General features: G+C 43.1%; 2 protein-coding genes across 2 annotated transcripts in view; one reads left to right on the top strand and one right to left on the bottom strand.

Annotated features, from left to right (window-relative positions):
• The window catches only part of LOC311043226 (mediator of RNA polymerase II transcription subunit 27-like), a gene marked incomplete at its 5' end in the record, with an annotated part of 23,747 nt that extends 8,901 nt beyond the window's left edge, over window positions 1-14,846 (top strand). The window contains 6 exons of the mRNA XM_084054402.1: window positions 4,548-4,678; window positions 5,721-5,814; window positions 7,421-7,528; window positions 7,896-7,937; window positions 8,065-8,142; window positions 14,623-14,846. Of these exons, the coding sequence (XP_083910528.1) occupies window positions 4,548-4,678; window positions 5,721-5,814; window positions 7,421-7,528; window positions 7,896-7,937; window positions 8,065-8,142; window positions 14,623-14,757 (588 nt within the window). The 3' untranslated portion in view covers window positions 14,758-14,846. The remainder of the gene's footprint in view (window positions 1-4,547; window positions 4,679-5,720; window positions 5,815-7,420; window positions 7,529-7,895; window positions 7,938-8,064; window positions 8,143-14,622) is intronic.
• Window positions 1-16,110, bottom strand: part of LOC311044505 (H-2 class II histocompatibility antigen, E-S beta chain-like) — a 108,665-nt gene that overhangs the window by 76,383 nt on the left and 16,172 nt on the right. The window lies entirely within an intron of this gene.

The raw sequence follows: 16,110 nt of genomic DNA on the forward strand, positions 1-16,110 counted from the left end.
GATACATTTTGTCATCGATATGTGTTTATAATGTGTTTATAGCTGTCACGTGAAGCTTGACCAATCACTTTGTTGACGGGTCTGACCAATCAGAACGTTGACGGGTCTGACCAATCAGAACGTTGACGGTGAACACGGACAAAGTCAGGTATAGAGCAGGATCCGCTCTATACCTAAAGGTATAGAGCGGCTAGCGCCGCTAAAAAACAGGGCAAGAAGAGGTGGCCTTCTGGAATAAAACTAGGGGGAACCATAATGCAGGGAAAAAAAGATGTGTTTTTAGCCTAGATTTAAAAATGCCCAAAGAGTGGGCATCTCTAACAGCTGTAGGGAGAGCATTCCAGAGATAGAGGGCACCATGTGTGAATGCTCTGCCCCCAACTGTTATATTATTATGTGTTGTGACTGTGACGAGACCAGCATCCTGGGAGCGTAGTGGACGTCCAGGCATATAAGGGTTTATTAGACTGGACATGTAGGATGGAGCAAGTCTATTTAAGGCTTTATAGGTCAGGAGTAGTACCTTGAAGTGGGCTCTGGCCTGTATCTGCAGCCAGTGTAGTGCTATGAGTGTTTGTGTGATGTGATCGTATTTCCTTGTTCTGGTTAGTATTCTATAGAGTACCGAAGTCCTGACATCACTCGTTCATCCCCTGGGTTGCGGAAGTAATTTCTCTATGGAGAATAACATTGGTTCATCACTCATCATAGAATGGTCTCATATAAGAATTGTGGTCCAAAAATAAACAAACTGTCTCTGCGATATTGTCAGTATCGTTTATGATAGTCAGTCAATCATATTTGATACAGTCTGTTTCTGGCGAAAATGTAACTCATTTGGCGGAAGTAATATTAGCGTTTTCTCACCGTCAGTTGATGCTTCATATCCGTATGAGTCAATTTCGCCGGGGTCATTTGTTTATTTTTGGAACACAGTTCTTATTTGACGAGATATTAAACACGTCTATGGGAATTCAGAATGGGGGGGGGGGGGGGGGACCGCGACCCAGGAAGAATGCGTACATTACGTCAGAATTCAGTGCTCTATAGCTGTTGCATTGTGGATTAGTCTAAGGCCATTTGTTGCTGTTGATGGTAAACCGGAGAAGAGGGCATTACAGTAATCTATTCTTGAAGTGATGAAAGCGTGGAGCAGGGTTTCGGCATCGGGAAGAGAGAGTATTGGACACATTTTGGCTATGTTATGCAGATGGAAGAAGGCAGATTTTGTGATGCTTTTAATACGGTGTGTGAAGGATAGGGATGGGTCAAAAACTACTCCTAAACTTCTGACTGTTGGTTTGTGGGTTATTGAACAGCCATCAAGGGTTAGAGCAGTGGTTTTCAACCTTTTTCATGCCAAGGACCCCTAAATTGATATACATTTGGCCGCGGACCACCATCTGAAAATATTTTGTTGCCAGGGACCCCTAGAAGCAAAGATTTGAGTTAAAAATGTTTGCTTAAAAAATATATATGTATTCAAACACATGCACAAATTTACAATATATATTTTTTTAAATAGCAGATCTATAAGCTCATAGCTTGTATATCTGCTATTTTTGAATTGCCAAAGCTAAGTGGTTAAAATGATTGTACCTCTATTACATTACATTACAGTCATTTAGCAGACGCTTTTATCCAAAGCGACTTACAATAAGTGTATTCAACATAGGTAGGGAACGAAAACTACTAATCAATACTTAGTTTTAAGTACATTTCCTGCAAAAACAAGCAACCAAGAGTATACCTAGCGCTAAGGTAAAAGTGCAATATATCAGCTACCTACTTTCTTAAACAGATGAGACAAAAATGGCAAAATCAAATGGGCACGAGCTAAAACAAATAAGTGTATCGACTAAACAAGATCCAATAAAACAATACAAAAATAAAACAAGAGTTCGTACAACTAGTTAACAACAAGTAGGCCAGGCAAAGAGGAAGGATAGTGTTTCCTGAAGAGGTGGGTTTTCAGCCTGCGGCGAAAGATGGGCAGTGACTCTGCTGTCCTGACATCAGTGGGAAGTTCATTCCACCACTGTGGGGCCAGAACAGAAAAAAGTCGTGACCGTGTCGATCGACCAGAAGGACCGTTGAGTGGCGAGGGAGTCAGTCGCCCCGAGGTGGCAGACCGGAGTGGTCGGGCAGGGGTGTGGGCATTGACCAAAACCCGGAGGTAAGAAGGAGCTGTTCCTTTCACTGCTCTATAGGCTAGCACCAGGGTTTTAAACTGAATGCGAGCTGCTACGGGGAGCCAGTGCAGAGAACGGAGAAGGATAGTTGTGTGGGAGAACTTGGGGCGGTTGAACACCAGACGAGCCGCAGCTTTCTGAACAAGCTCCAGAGGTCTGATGGCTGATGCCGGAGCACCAGCAAGGAGGGAGTTGCAGTAGTCCAGGCGGGAGATGACAAGAGCCTGGATGAGCACCTGGGCTGTTTTCTCCGTGAGGAAGGGGCGAATCCTCCTGATGTTGTAGAGGAGGAATCTGCAGGACCGTGTCACTGATGCAATGTTAGCCGAGAACGACAGTTGATCGTCCAGGGTCACACCCAGATTCTTCGCAGTCCGAGTTGACGTCACCACAGCATTCTCAATGGTGATGGCCATGTCAACTAATTTAGCCGGGGACCCCCGCAAGGACCACTGGTGGTCCCCGGACCACTGGTTGAGAACCACTGTTTTAGAGTTGTGTTATTGAACAGATGGGTGTGTTTATCTGGGCCGACTAGCAGCATCTCTGACTTACCAGAGTTCAGGAGCTTATATTCACATGACATGTAGAGATGGACACCGACCCGATACCAGTGTGTAATTTAAACATAATCTAGGACAGTGGCTCTCAAAGTGCTGGGTCCAGGGACCCTCAGGGTTCCTTGAGCTGGGTTCCAAATGGACCCTTACGGGGTCCGTAACGGGTCCATTTGGTCCCATTTGTACACTCAGAGGTATGGGGGGGGGGGTCCCTGAAATTTTTAGAAAGTTTGAGAAGCACTGATCAAGGAACTGTTACTGTACATTACTGTACATGCAGTGGTTGTTTTAGTCCACAGCACAAACCCCATGTGTTCGTCACAGAAAATAACCGATCTACAAGCTCTGTAGATGTATTTTTGGTACAGAACAGCAGGGTTCAAAGGTTAAGCATTAGTTGAGTTGAACTGATGTCAACGTCTTCAAACTGGTTTACCAGACACATGTCATACCAAATATGACCACTTGGTGTCGCACCTGACTCAGGAATATAATAGAGGCATGAATAGGAACCAACAGAGAACCACATCATGATTTAACCCATTAAGACCAGGAACACATCTGTGTCATTTGTGGAACAACATATTTTGGGATGGGGGTCCGCTGCCAAATACAATCATTTTGATGAGATGCGGGTCCACTGACAAATACATATCATTTTGATGAGATGGGGGTCCGCTGTCAAATACATATCATTTTGATGAGATGGGGGTCCGCTGTCAAATACATATCATTTTGATGAGATGGGGGTCCGCTGTCAAATACATATCATTTTGATGAGATGGGGGTCCGCTGTCAAATACATATCATTTTGATGAGATGGGGGTCTGCTGCCAAATACATATCATTTTGGGGGTCATGTTGATTTGAACTGTTTGGTTGCTACTTGCTACTATATATGTCTATGAAATTAATTCAAGGACCTCAATGGAAACAAGTCCGCAAGGACTTTTTTGGCCGGACCTTTTAGACAAAAGTATTATAAATGTAAATGTGTTGTTTTACATTATTTTGCCTAATAAACATTTCAATCAATCAATCAATCAATCAATCAATCAATCAATCCTTGACATGGAAATGTTTGAGAACATTAAGAATATTATAGCAACATATATTTTAAAAACAAAAACTGTTAGGATTTAGAAGACATTTATAGAATCCCCAAGAAGCAAAGATTTGAGTTATGAATGTGTGCTTAATAATACAAACAAATCAAAGATTTTGCACAAATGTTATGGTTTTTCAAAAATAGCAGATCTACGAGCTATGAGCTTGTAGATCCGCTATTTTTGAATAGCCAAAGTTTAAAATATGGTTAAAGTGGTTGAAATGAGTGTGACACTGTATTAACACATTTAGCTGGGGACCCCCTGGTTTCTCCAACAAAGAACAACTGATGGAGCATGAGGGCTGTGTCAACATTCTGACATTTTACATGACCATTACTTGTCACACAAATGCGATTAATGATGTAATTGGGTTTTTGTCGTTGAACATAAGTATGTATAAAGATTACATTTATGTTTGGCTTTTAGGCTTTGAAGTCGCACAGGTGCAGATATGACAAATAACATAAATGTACAAAGAAAGGACTTTATGCTTAAAAAAAACATGAATAGTGAAAAATTGCCACGTGTTGTGAGCTTGTAGATCTGCTAGTTCTACTATTTTTGAAAATGTTTGAAAAGATTTCAACATGGAAACGATGATGACGATTATGCAAAAATAATGTAATAATTGTGACGGCTCCTAATCAAGCACAGAGGTGAAAGTTTATATTTGAATACATTTCCAGCTCCAGTACCACGCTGGCCTCGCCTCCAGTTTGTTGAACCAGCAGTCACTCAAACGATCGGCCAATCAGATGGGAGCGTCGGCCAAGAGGCGTCCCAAAGTCCAGCCCAGTACTCTGGTTCTGCCTCCTCAGTAAGTACAGTACTACTTTATGGATTGATTGAAAGTACAGAGGTACAGTTATACCATGACGCTAAAATGGTCATCCACACAAGTATGTGTGTAAATACCGCCGATCAAACAATACCATTTCAAACACAAGTGACAGATTTTGGCTGAATTAACAACACTTGCTTTTGCGACGCGAGCCTCTCTCTCTCGCAGTGGTGTAAAGTAACCAAGTACATTTACTCAAGTACTGCTCTTAAGTACAACATGAGATAAACAGTATAGAGACTATTATGTGCCGTAAAGGATCGGTATTGATCGGAATCGGATCTATTTTGGTGCTGCCTGATCGCGATCGGATCGCAAAGATCTTGATCACAGCACCTCTAATTGGCACTCTGGGTGGCAAACCTGGAGCCGGAAGTTCAATCAGTGTTGCCAGATGTTGCGAGAGAACCGAGCATGCTATGTCTATGGGTGAGGGGGGAGTAGGTGCAGTGAGTGGCTGTAGCGTCTCTGGGGAACATGTAAGGGGTGATGCTATGTCTATGGGTGAGGGGGGAGTAGGTTCAGTGAGTGGCTGTAGCCTCTCTGGGGAACATGTAAGGGGTGATGCTATGTCTATGGGTGAGGGGGGAGTAGGTTCAGTGAGTGGCTGTAGCCTCTCTGGGGAACATGTAAGGGGTGATGCTATGTCTATGGGTGAGGGGGGAGTAGGTTCAGTGAGTGGCTGTAGCCTCTCTGGGGAACATGTAAGGGGTGATGCTATGTCTATGGGTGAGGGGGGAGTAGGTTCAGTGAGTGGCTGTAGCCTCTCTGGGGAACATCTAAGGGGTGATGCGGGTCGACAGCTTCTGGTTGCTTTACCCTCCCCTTGGTTTCAGCTAGGCCTCTGCGGTGGCCTTCAGTGTTTCAATTCATCACTTTGATTTAATGACTAAGAATCGTGTGTGTGTGTGTGTGTGTGTGTGTGTGTGTGTGTGTGTGTGTGTGTGTGTGTGTGTGTGTGTGTGTGTGTGTGTGTGTGTGTGTGTGTGTGTGTGTGTGTGTGTGTGTGTGTGTGTAGGTATGTGGATGACGTCATCTCTCGTATTGGAAGGATGTTTCCTGACATGACCATCGAACTGTTCAGACCCAACGGAACGTCGGCTGTACTGCTGGTACACACATACGCACGCACACACACACACACACACACACACACGCACACACACACACACACACACACACACACACACACACACACTGATGTTTAAAACTGCTCCTTTTCAGATTTCTCTTTTTTTTTAAATACAATTCTCTTTTGAGATTTTCCAGTTGGCCCTAATGTGTGATTTGGGAACCCACTGGAGCGGTTGGCAAACCCCGCCCCCGGAGAGCCGCTGGAATCCAGAATGTATATCTATCTAATAATTGCTTCTCTGCTGGCTGGCTATACCCAAAGACTTTATACATTGTGCCCAATACATCCACCACTTCAGTTTCTACGTGTTGCTGGTCCAAATATTCTCCTCTTGATCCACACTTAGTTCCAGTTTTGAGCCACGATTGCATCATTTTAACTCTATTTATTAGTATCTTGCCACCTTTTAGCTTGTTATACCAAAATACCAAAACGCTCGCCCCAAAACACAGTCGCCCCAAATCCGGCGGTATTCACCTGGTATTCCTAAACGTTACCTCAGTAAAACTATGCCTAACCTAACCTTATTCCTAAACTTAATCTCAGTAAAACTATGCCTAACCTAACCTTATTCCTAAACTTAATCTCAGTAAAACTATGCCTAACCTAACCTTATTCCTAAACTTAATCTCAGTAAAACTATGTCTAAACCTAACCTTATTCCTAAACTTAACCTCAGTAAAACTATGCCTAACCTAACCTTATTCCTAAACTTAATCTCAGTAAAACTATGCCTAACCTAACCTTATTCCTAAATGTAATCTCAGTAAAACTATACTATAAAAAATGGGGGCGAGCATGTTTAGGCCACATCACTGACACAAAGCCAACATAAACACGCCACTGACAACATATTAATAAACAGGAAAGCAAAACTTGTTTATAAGTTATAAATAATCCATAGAAGTATTTTGATAGTAGCCTATTATACGTTTTTATATTATTTTATATCTCAGTTCTCACTTTTTGGGGCTATAAGTGAGGTTTGGACACTGACCAATCCTGCACCGTGATTGGCCAATAGTCTACAACGCTAACCCTGCCACAGTCAATGCAAATCTATACTTTTGCAAAGTCAGCCAATCACATTACAGCTAGTGGTGATGACACTAGCTGTAATGTGATTGGCTATAGTCTATAGTGGTAAAATATATACCTTATTACTAAAAGGTTACAATGTTGAGCACATCTAGCATAAAACTGAATCATATGTGTTACTGTGAGTTTGTGGGGGGAATTGTATGGGTTTCATATAACAGTAACAGTGTACTTTCAAACATGTAAAGCATTTATTTTCTTTAATGAAGAAAATACACAAATACTCATCCACGTGACGTTGTCAGGGAGAGGGGGGGGTGGTGGGATGGTCGGGGGAGAAGCAAACCACGCCTACTTAGGAGAATATTTGTAGGATGTGTGTACTACTTCACCTCTAGTGGCTCCAATGGAGATTGTGTATCTTCCTATATTAACAGTCTTTGGTAAGGTGCTGTAAAGTGTTGTAAACCTGTTTCTCTGCCAGGTGACTCTGGGTAAGGTGCTGTAAAGTGTTGTAAAATGATGTAAAACTGTTTCTCTGTCAGGTGACTCTGGGTAAGGTGCTGAAGGCCATCGTTGTGATGAGGTCGTTGTTCATCGACAGAACCATCGTCAGAGGATACAATGAGAACGTTTACTCTGATGACGGAAAGGTACCTGTCTGTCTGCCTGTCTGTCTGTCTGTCTGTCTGTCTGTCTGTCTGTCTGTCTGTCTGTCTGTCTGTCTGTCTGTCTGCCTGCCTGCCTGCCTGCCTGCCTGCCTGCCTGCCTGCCTGCCTGCCTGCCTGCCTGTCTGTCTGTCTGTCTGTCTGTCTGTCTGTCTGTCTGTCTTGTTTATTTGATTATGTGTCTCACCTGTTTAAGACAGTAAGTAGCTGATATATTGTACTTTTACCTTAGCTCTAGGTATACTCTTAGTTGCTTGTTTTAGAGGAGAATGCACTTCTGGTGATTAGTAGTGTTCTTGCCTACCTATGTTGAATGCACTTATTGTAATGTGTCTGTAATGTCTCTTCTCAGCTTGACATCTGGTCCAAATCTCAACATCTGGTGTTCCAGAAGGTACACACACACACACACACACACACACACACACACACACACACAATGAAAATCAGATCTACAAGCAGAATAATATAAATGTTTTAGAGGTGAATGGTTCAGAATATGATGTTTGTGTTGTTGCTAGGTTACGGACCACGCTACCACAGCTCTCCTCCACTACCAGCTGCCCCAGATGCCTGATGTGGTGGTCCGCTCCTTCATGGTGGGTTATCAATACTGTTATCAATACTACTGATGTGGTGGTCCGCTCCTTCATGGTGGGTTATCAATACTGTTATCAATACTACTGATGTGGTGGTCCGCTCCTTCATGGTGGGTTATCAATACTGTTATCAATACTACTGATGTGGTGGTCCGCTCCTTCATGGTGGGTTATCAATACTGTTATCAATACTATTGATGTGGTGGTCCGCTCCTTCATGGTGGGTTATCAATACTGTTATCAATACTACTGATGTGGTGGTCCGCTCCTTCATGGTGGGTTATCAATACTGTTATCAATACTACTGATGTGGTGGTCCGCTCCTTCATGGTGGGTTATCAATACTGTTATCAATACTACTGATCAGTTATCAATACTACTGATCAGTTATCAATACTACTTAGGGGTGTCACGATACGCCTAATCCACGATTCGATTCGACTTTCGATTTTAAGGTCACGATTTGATTCGATACGATATATATTTTTAAAACGTCTTTTTTTCAGCTTTGAGGGCTATATGATTATTAATTTAGGCTATTGTCTTGATTTGTAAAGAAAAACACGTTTCTCAATAAGTCCCTTTCATTTGAATAATATCAAATGAGAATAACAAAAAGGGTTTTATGCCCTTACAACAACAACATTCTTGTGAAGCTCTATAACTAAATAAAATCTAAATAAATACAAAGTTGAACATGTAAGAAAAAAGGATCCAAAGACAACTGTTATTTGGCTACATGCTCTTAAACTTCTTAAAGTATGTTCACATTGTTTGAACAGGTAAGAGCTTTAACAGACAAGAAATGTGAATAATAAGCTAAGCCATACTATTCACTTTTTATTTTCAAATTCTTCTTCAAGAAGATGAGCATGTTCACATGTTCTGGAGTGAGGGCATTCCTTTGAGCTGTCACAATGTCTCCTGATGTTGAGAACACTCTCTCACTTGCAACACTTGTTGCTTGAACAGCAAGATAATGTTTGGAGAGCTTTGCTAAATGGGGATAAGACTGCTCATTGTCTTTCCACCATTTCAGAGGATTTGACTCTAGAGGGGTGACTTTGGCCATCTTGTAGAGCTGAATCTCCTCTTCCACAACTTCAGGCCATGCTTTGGGGGCTCCTGCTACTGATTTAGATGTGGTGGGGGCTGTGCTAAAGAAATTGCCAAACAGTTCACTGAGTGCTGTTTTCTTTGCTGGGGGGGCTCCAGACACAGTCTCTAAACCTTCTGCAGGGCTCTGGCTGGGCTCTTCTCCAGAGGCCTGGGTCAAAGGTCACACAAAACAGATAAAATAAATGAGAGGTCTATGCTTCCCTCCTGAGGCCATTTGTGGTGACATGTTTGGTGTGCTTACTGTGCTATCATGAAATATTAAAATGTTCTTTAAACTAATTATATCTTAGAAGAATTATATCACTTTTAATATTTAACATGACTTTTTTATATTGGGTAAATCTTAAGATTTCTTTGTTAAATGAATTGACCACATACCTGTGTTGGATATATACAGTATATATGTATATACATATATATACAGTACATACATATATACATACCTGTGTTGGATGCTGTTGGAAGATTTTCTCAGCCAGAGTTTTGAGGATCTCACTCCGAGAGAAGTCATCCAGGTGGGGGAGAGACTTGAACCTAGGATCTAGTGCAGTGCTCTGAAGTGTTGGGTCTGAATACCTCTCCTTAAAGTTACCTGCTATAGCAGATTTAATATCCCTCACAGTTGGTGAATCTGTGTCACTGGGTCTCATAGATGTCATGATTGAGTGTTGGAGGGGAAGAACCATAGATACAGTGGGTTGCTGTTCAGAACTAAGCAAAGTAGTGACTGTTTTCAAGGGCTTCAGTACCTCAGTACCTCGACCACCGCCTCCATGACTTTAATCTCTGCATCAGTGAGGGTGATGAGGTCCTTCACGTTCTGTTTCACGCTGTCCTCTGTGAGAGCAGCATAAACTGCCACTTGCTGCTCTAAGTAGCGTTCTATCATTTCATAGCTGGAGTTCCACCGTGTCACAACATCTTGAATTAGCTTGTGAGGGGTTTCATTTTCCTTTGAAGACAGTTGCTGCAGTTGTACTGCGGTGGAAAAAAGCAACTATCCTCCTGACTTTGCCCAGAATACAGGACATCTGGTTAACTCCTAACCCCTTCTGTGTTGCCAGATTCACTGTGTGTGCAAAACAACCTACATGTGGCGACATTCCAGGCTCTTTTGTGGCATTATCTGTTGTCACAGGGATCTTTGCATTGGGTCTGTCTAATTTCCATTCCACTGCTGCTTTCTTCAGGAAATCAGAGGGGTGGCCATAGCTGAGTGGTTAGTGAGCCCGCCTAGGGAGCCAGAGGCCTTGGTTGCCCCAGGTTCGATTCCAGGCCAGGCCAGCATATGTGTCGATGAAATTAAATTTATCCCTGAGCAAGACTCTTAACCCCTAATTGCTCACAGGTTCTCATTGGAAACAAGACCGCAAGGACTTTCATGAACAACCTGTTAAGGAATTATCCTTTAGACTAGGGCTTTCACAACTAATGATTTTTACTAGTCGACTCATTTGACCCAGTAGTAGTCGACTAGTCGAAGTTTACCTATTATGTAATAAAAAAGACGCAGAGAGAAGAGTTCTGAGTAACAATGAAAACTGTATTTTTAAAACGGCAAGTTCAAGCATTCTACAGCATCCCACACAATGTAGTAGTAGCCCATCACAGTTTCTGAACATCAAACTAAAATAAATAGTAATCAAATAAAAACAGTTAACAAAATATAAGCAAATTAGTCCCGCCGCGCTGGCTCACGGCATTCGTAGCAGCTAGGTTGCCATACATGGCAACGGATATATACACAACAAGGACACGTGTGTGAGTCTGTGAGAAACAACAACCAACAACAGCATTCAGCATACTGATTTCACAATTGCCACACAATCCACATTCATTTTAGCTGCTACAACAATAAGAAATGAAAACTGGACATGAGTCGTTAACAAATGAGTCCGGCCACACTGGGGCACGGCATTCATTAGCAGCTAGGTTTAAGGATATATTCACAACAAACACATATGTGAGAACGAAAACAAGCAACAGCATTTCATCACTGCCACACAATCCACCTCCATTTTAGCTGCTACAATAATAAGAAATGAAAACTGGACTCACCACAATGACCGTATCTGCCGTGTCTCTCGTTAAACAAAATAAACAACAATAAATCCAATCCACCTGTTGGTCAGTAACACACGGCTAGACTAAGACTCGCTCTCGCTGTCACTGTCCTGAGTGTCCTCCTCGTTTATTATGTTCACCTTGCCTTCTCTTTGGTTTGCGTTAAGAAAGACTAGTTTATCAACGTGGGAAGGATGCAGTCGGGTGACTGTGTTCCCTGCCAGGGAAAAGACACGTTCGCTTGGAGTGCTGGTGGCTGGAATAGCCAGGTAGCTTTTGGAAAGCTTGGCAAGACGGGGGAAACGATCCTCGTTTTGTGCCCACCAAGCAAGTGGGTTTTGCATCGTGGGTATTTGGGTTGATTGTGCGTAATCCCGTAGCTCTTCTGCAACCGTGCTTTCTCGCGTATTCTCCGTTTCGTAATTGGGTCCAAACAGTTCTTTAAAGTCACTCTCCAGTCTCGCCTTTTTTCCACGTGGACGTGGGGTGTCCTCCGGTTCCGCTGGGACAGATTTAGCCAAACCATCAGACTCCAACTTGAAGCGTGTTATGAGCTGTTTCCTCACGGCATCCTTGAATTTGCGGGTGGTCACCATGTCAGACTCACTGGCTTTCAGTGTGTTGTCAACCAGGTTTAGTAGGACGGGGTAGACAAATGAGAGCCCGACGTGTGCCTGTCCGCACATTATTGTTGTTGCCTTTGCAAGAGGCCTCAATACAGGGATCAGCTGCTCCATTAAATCCCACTGGCAGTTTTTCATGGAGAGGGCCTTTCTCTGGGACTCCTTCGTTGTCTCCTTATCGTTGAGAACTGCCTGGACTGGAATGCGCTGCTCATACAGACGTTCTACCATGGTGAACGTGGAATTCCAGCGGGTCGCGCAATCGTTTTGAAGTTTGTGGGCTGTCATATTCAGGCTTCCCTGACATTTCTTCAAAGCACAATGTGCAACTGATGAGTGACAAAAAACCCTGACAAGACGTCGAGCAGCATCTGTGGTCTTCACAACCTCAGGTAAAGTTAACCCCGCTTTTATGGCCAGTTGAAGCGTGTGTCCTGTGCATCCAATGTGGTTGGGAAACTTTTCACAAAGCTCCATTGCCAGGTTCATGCTGCTTGCATTGTCATGGACAGTGCAAAAAACATCAAAGTTCCACTCCCCGATGGTTTCTGTCAGCTTTTCGGATATATTAACAGCAGTGTGTCTCTCTGTCATGATGGTAGTCTGGAGCACTCTTGATTTGATCTCCCAATGGTCTGTAATGTAGTGAGCGCTCACTGTAATATAAGGATCCATAGTGCAAGACGTCCACAGGTCGGTAGTTAGTGAGACACTTTTATCTTCCATCTCCTTGGCAATGTTGTCTCTCACAGTATTGTACTGCAATTCGATAGTTTTCCAAACTGTAGAATGACACGGGATTTTATAGCTTGGCTCAAAAAACTTGATTAATTCTCTGAAGCCTTCTCCAGAAAGAGCAGAGACTGGTCGAATATCTTTGACGACGAAATTGACAAGTAATTCTGTTATCTGCTGTTTTCTCTTCTGTGTGACCGGCGGGCGTTGGGAATAATCTCCCATTGTAGTCTGCCGCTGGGCAGTGTTCTTCTCAGCGACGGCGCTGCTGTCTTGAGGAAGCGGGTGTTTTTTACTCAGATGGTACTGCATACTAGATGTTTTTTTCTCCACATCTTCATTGAAATACTGCCATACAAATGAACGACGAGCCTGTTTAGCAGGGGCTGCCGGCGCACCTGCTGCTTCTGTGTTTGCTGCCATGTTTGTTTAGAACGGGAAGTTAGGTAGGCAGCAGTATGTGACGTGTCCCGGTGCCCGGTGCCCGCCCATGTGTCACGTGTGACTGAGTTTGTTCCATTTATAATATTTGTAATTTTTAAAAGATAACTGTGCAGTGGTGACTATAATCTAGTTAAGATTAGCTTGATATATTGTTGGCCTGCCTACTATTCGACTAGTACCAAAAAGGTCGACTAGTGGTTATACTAGTCGACTAGTTGACTAGTTGGTGAAAGCCCTACTTTAGACAAATGTTCACTTGTGTGGGCATCATAAATTGGGAGCGTTTGAAGTACTGGGCTTTCGATCTCCCAATTCTCATTAATGTAGTGAGCTGTTATGGTGATGTAACTCTCTGTTGCTCTGGAGGTCCACCCATCTGTTGTTAAGACAATTAATTCTGCATGGCTCAGCCCTTCTATCATTTGTGCCTTCACCTTCTCATACAAGGCAGGCAACACTTTTGTGCTCATATGCGATCTGCTTGGCATTTCGTAACGTGGTTCTAGGACACTGATCAAATGATTGAACCCAGTGTTCTCCACCACTGAAAGGGGTCGCATGTCTAATGCTATTAACACCCCAACTGCGCTCGTTATGTGTTGAGCGCGGGTCGAAAGATGTGGGAGTTTGGCTCTATAAGAGCCTGGAATTGTTGGCTGTGTCATCCTTTTACCGGCCAGATCAATGTCTTTGTGATGCCTGCGAATATGCATCCCAATATATAACGTGTTGCCTGAGCTGGGATACGGTACACGTGTGGAGCATAATCGACAAACGGTAGCCGTTTTGTCGGGTGCCCTCATAATTCACTGGGAAGCCAAAATATTGCCAGACTTTTGACTTAAAGGAAGCGGGAGGGTTTTCCAATTCTTCCGTTTGTGTATCATCATTACCATCGCTGGCTTCAGCAGTGGCCATGGTGAAATGTAAAGTAGTAGTACAGACGCAACGCTACAGCGGTCTCTCTCTCTCTGTCTCTCCTCCAAACTCCTCTGCGGTGTGCAGTGCACTGTGTGTGGGTTTGTCGGGTCGTCTTTTTTTTCCTCCCCCGTCGTAAGCACGCATGCGCGATGCACGGAAAAACACAACAGCAGCTCCAGCATGGCTTCACCTCGACGTGCAATCGGATGTGCGCATGCGCGGGAGTAATATTTTTTTGAATCGCGATACGGCTTTTGATTTTGATACACTGTATCGTACGTCATTTTCCGTTCGATTTCGATACGTATCGAGTATCGTGACACCCCTAATACTACTGATCAGTTATCATTCATTCTGATGTGGTGGTCCGCTCCTTCATGATGGGTCATCAATACTGTTATCAATACAGTTATCAATAGTGTTATCAATAGTGTTATCAATACTGTTATCAATAGTGTTATCAATAGTGTCATCAATAGTGCTGATGTGATGATGATGACAGTGTGACCATATGTAATATTGTGTATATATTGTGTATATGTTGTGTATATCTTGTGTATATGTTGTGTGTTAGACGTGGCTGAGGTCGTACATCAAGTTGTTCCAGGGCTCCTGTCAGCGCTGTGGGCGTTTCCTTCAGGATGGACTTCCTCCAACATGGAGAGACTTTAGGACCCTGGAGGCTTTCCATGAGACCTGCCGCATGTAGACTGACTGTTTCTTTACTGACTGTTTCTTTACGGACTGTTTCTTTACTGACTGTTTATTTACTGACTGTTTATCTACTGACTGTTTCTTTACTGACTGTTTCTTTACTGACTGTTTCTTTACGGACTGTTTCTTTACGGACTGTTTCTTTACTGACTGTTTCTTTACGGACTGTTTCTTTACTGACTGTTTCTTTACTGACTGGATGACTCACTGGAGACAGACTGAGGACAGACAGACAGACAGACAGACAGACAGACAGACAGACAGACAGACAGACAGACAGACAGTGAAGATCCAATCAATCACCAAATTACTCTGTTGAATTTAGCTCTGTTTTGTTTACATACATTTTATATGAATAAAGTTTGTTTTGAATGTCAAGCTGATAAAAAGGTTCAAGTGTTTTGTAAGAGAGGAGAGGAGAGGTGAGGAGGGGAGGGGAGGGGAGGGCCATTCCAGATCCCCAGCACTTTATCAACGCGGTGCAGACCAAATAATGGGCGTGCGGCGAGATCACAGGCATTTATCAATATATCCTGACTTTGACTTCAGCCTAACGGCCCGTTCAGATCTCACGTCAGGTCTGAGGCTGTTGTTGTCTTTGGCTGAACCCGTTTGTTCCATCCTAGACCTGCAGAGCAGCTTTTTCTGACCGTCTGACAGGCATCTGAACACATGTATCCACTCCTACATGTATATCTAACACACTAATAAATAATCCCTGTGAAAATATAACATTTTATAAACTCATTTAAACAAACTGCTTTAACAGTCATTCAGATAAGATCTGGCTGCATTGTCTATTTGAAAATAGCAGATCTACAAGCTCACAACGTGTCGCATCGCCAGGCGTTGTGAAGCCTACATGACTGCTTTATTTTAGTGTAACTCGAACGCACACTGCTCGGTATGGGGTAAATAAATGAATATACAAACATATTCCATACTGGCGATGTGATTGGTTATCATAATCTGTCATTCATGTAGGCTACTAGCCTACTTACATGAAAGACAGTTTGGCTTGTAAGTAGTTAGGTTCGTGTGTGTGTGTGTGTGTGTGTGTATGTGTGTTTCTTGACAGGCAGCCAGGCGGGCGGGGGAAACCATTTCTTATTGGCTTTCCAATGATTTGTTTGGTCGTATTCTGGTTCTTCATGTCGTAAAATCGGGACGTTTTGAGGACATTTAAAGGCGTGTTATTTAAATGACGCTCGGTTTCAGCCGTAAGATTTATCAAAGCTCCGACCAAATATACGCTAGGATTGACTGTATAGGATCACTTGATAAATGTCACGGCGAAATAGGCGAAATATAGGCAAAAATATAAGGCGTTTTTTACACTCCATTGATA

Source organism: Gymnoscopelus microlampas, assembly GCF_963454915.1.
Source record: "Gymnoscopelus microlampas genome assembly, chromosome: 4".
Lineage (NCBI taxonomy): Eukaryota > Metazoa > Chordata > Actinopteri > Myctophiformes > Myctophidae > Gymnoscopelus > Gymnoscopelus microlampas.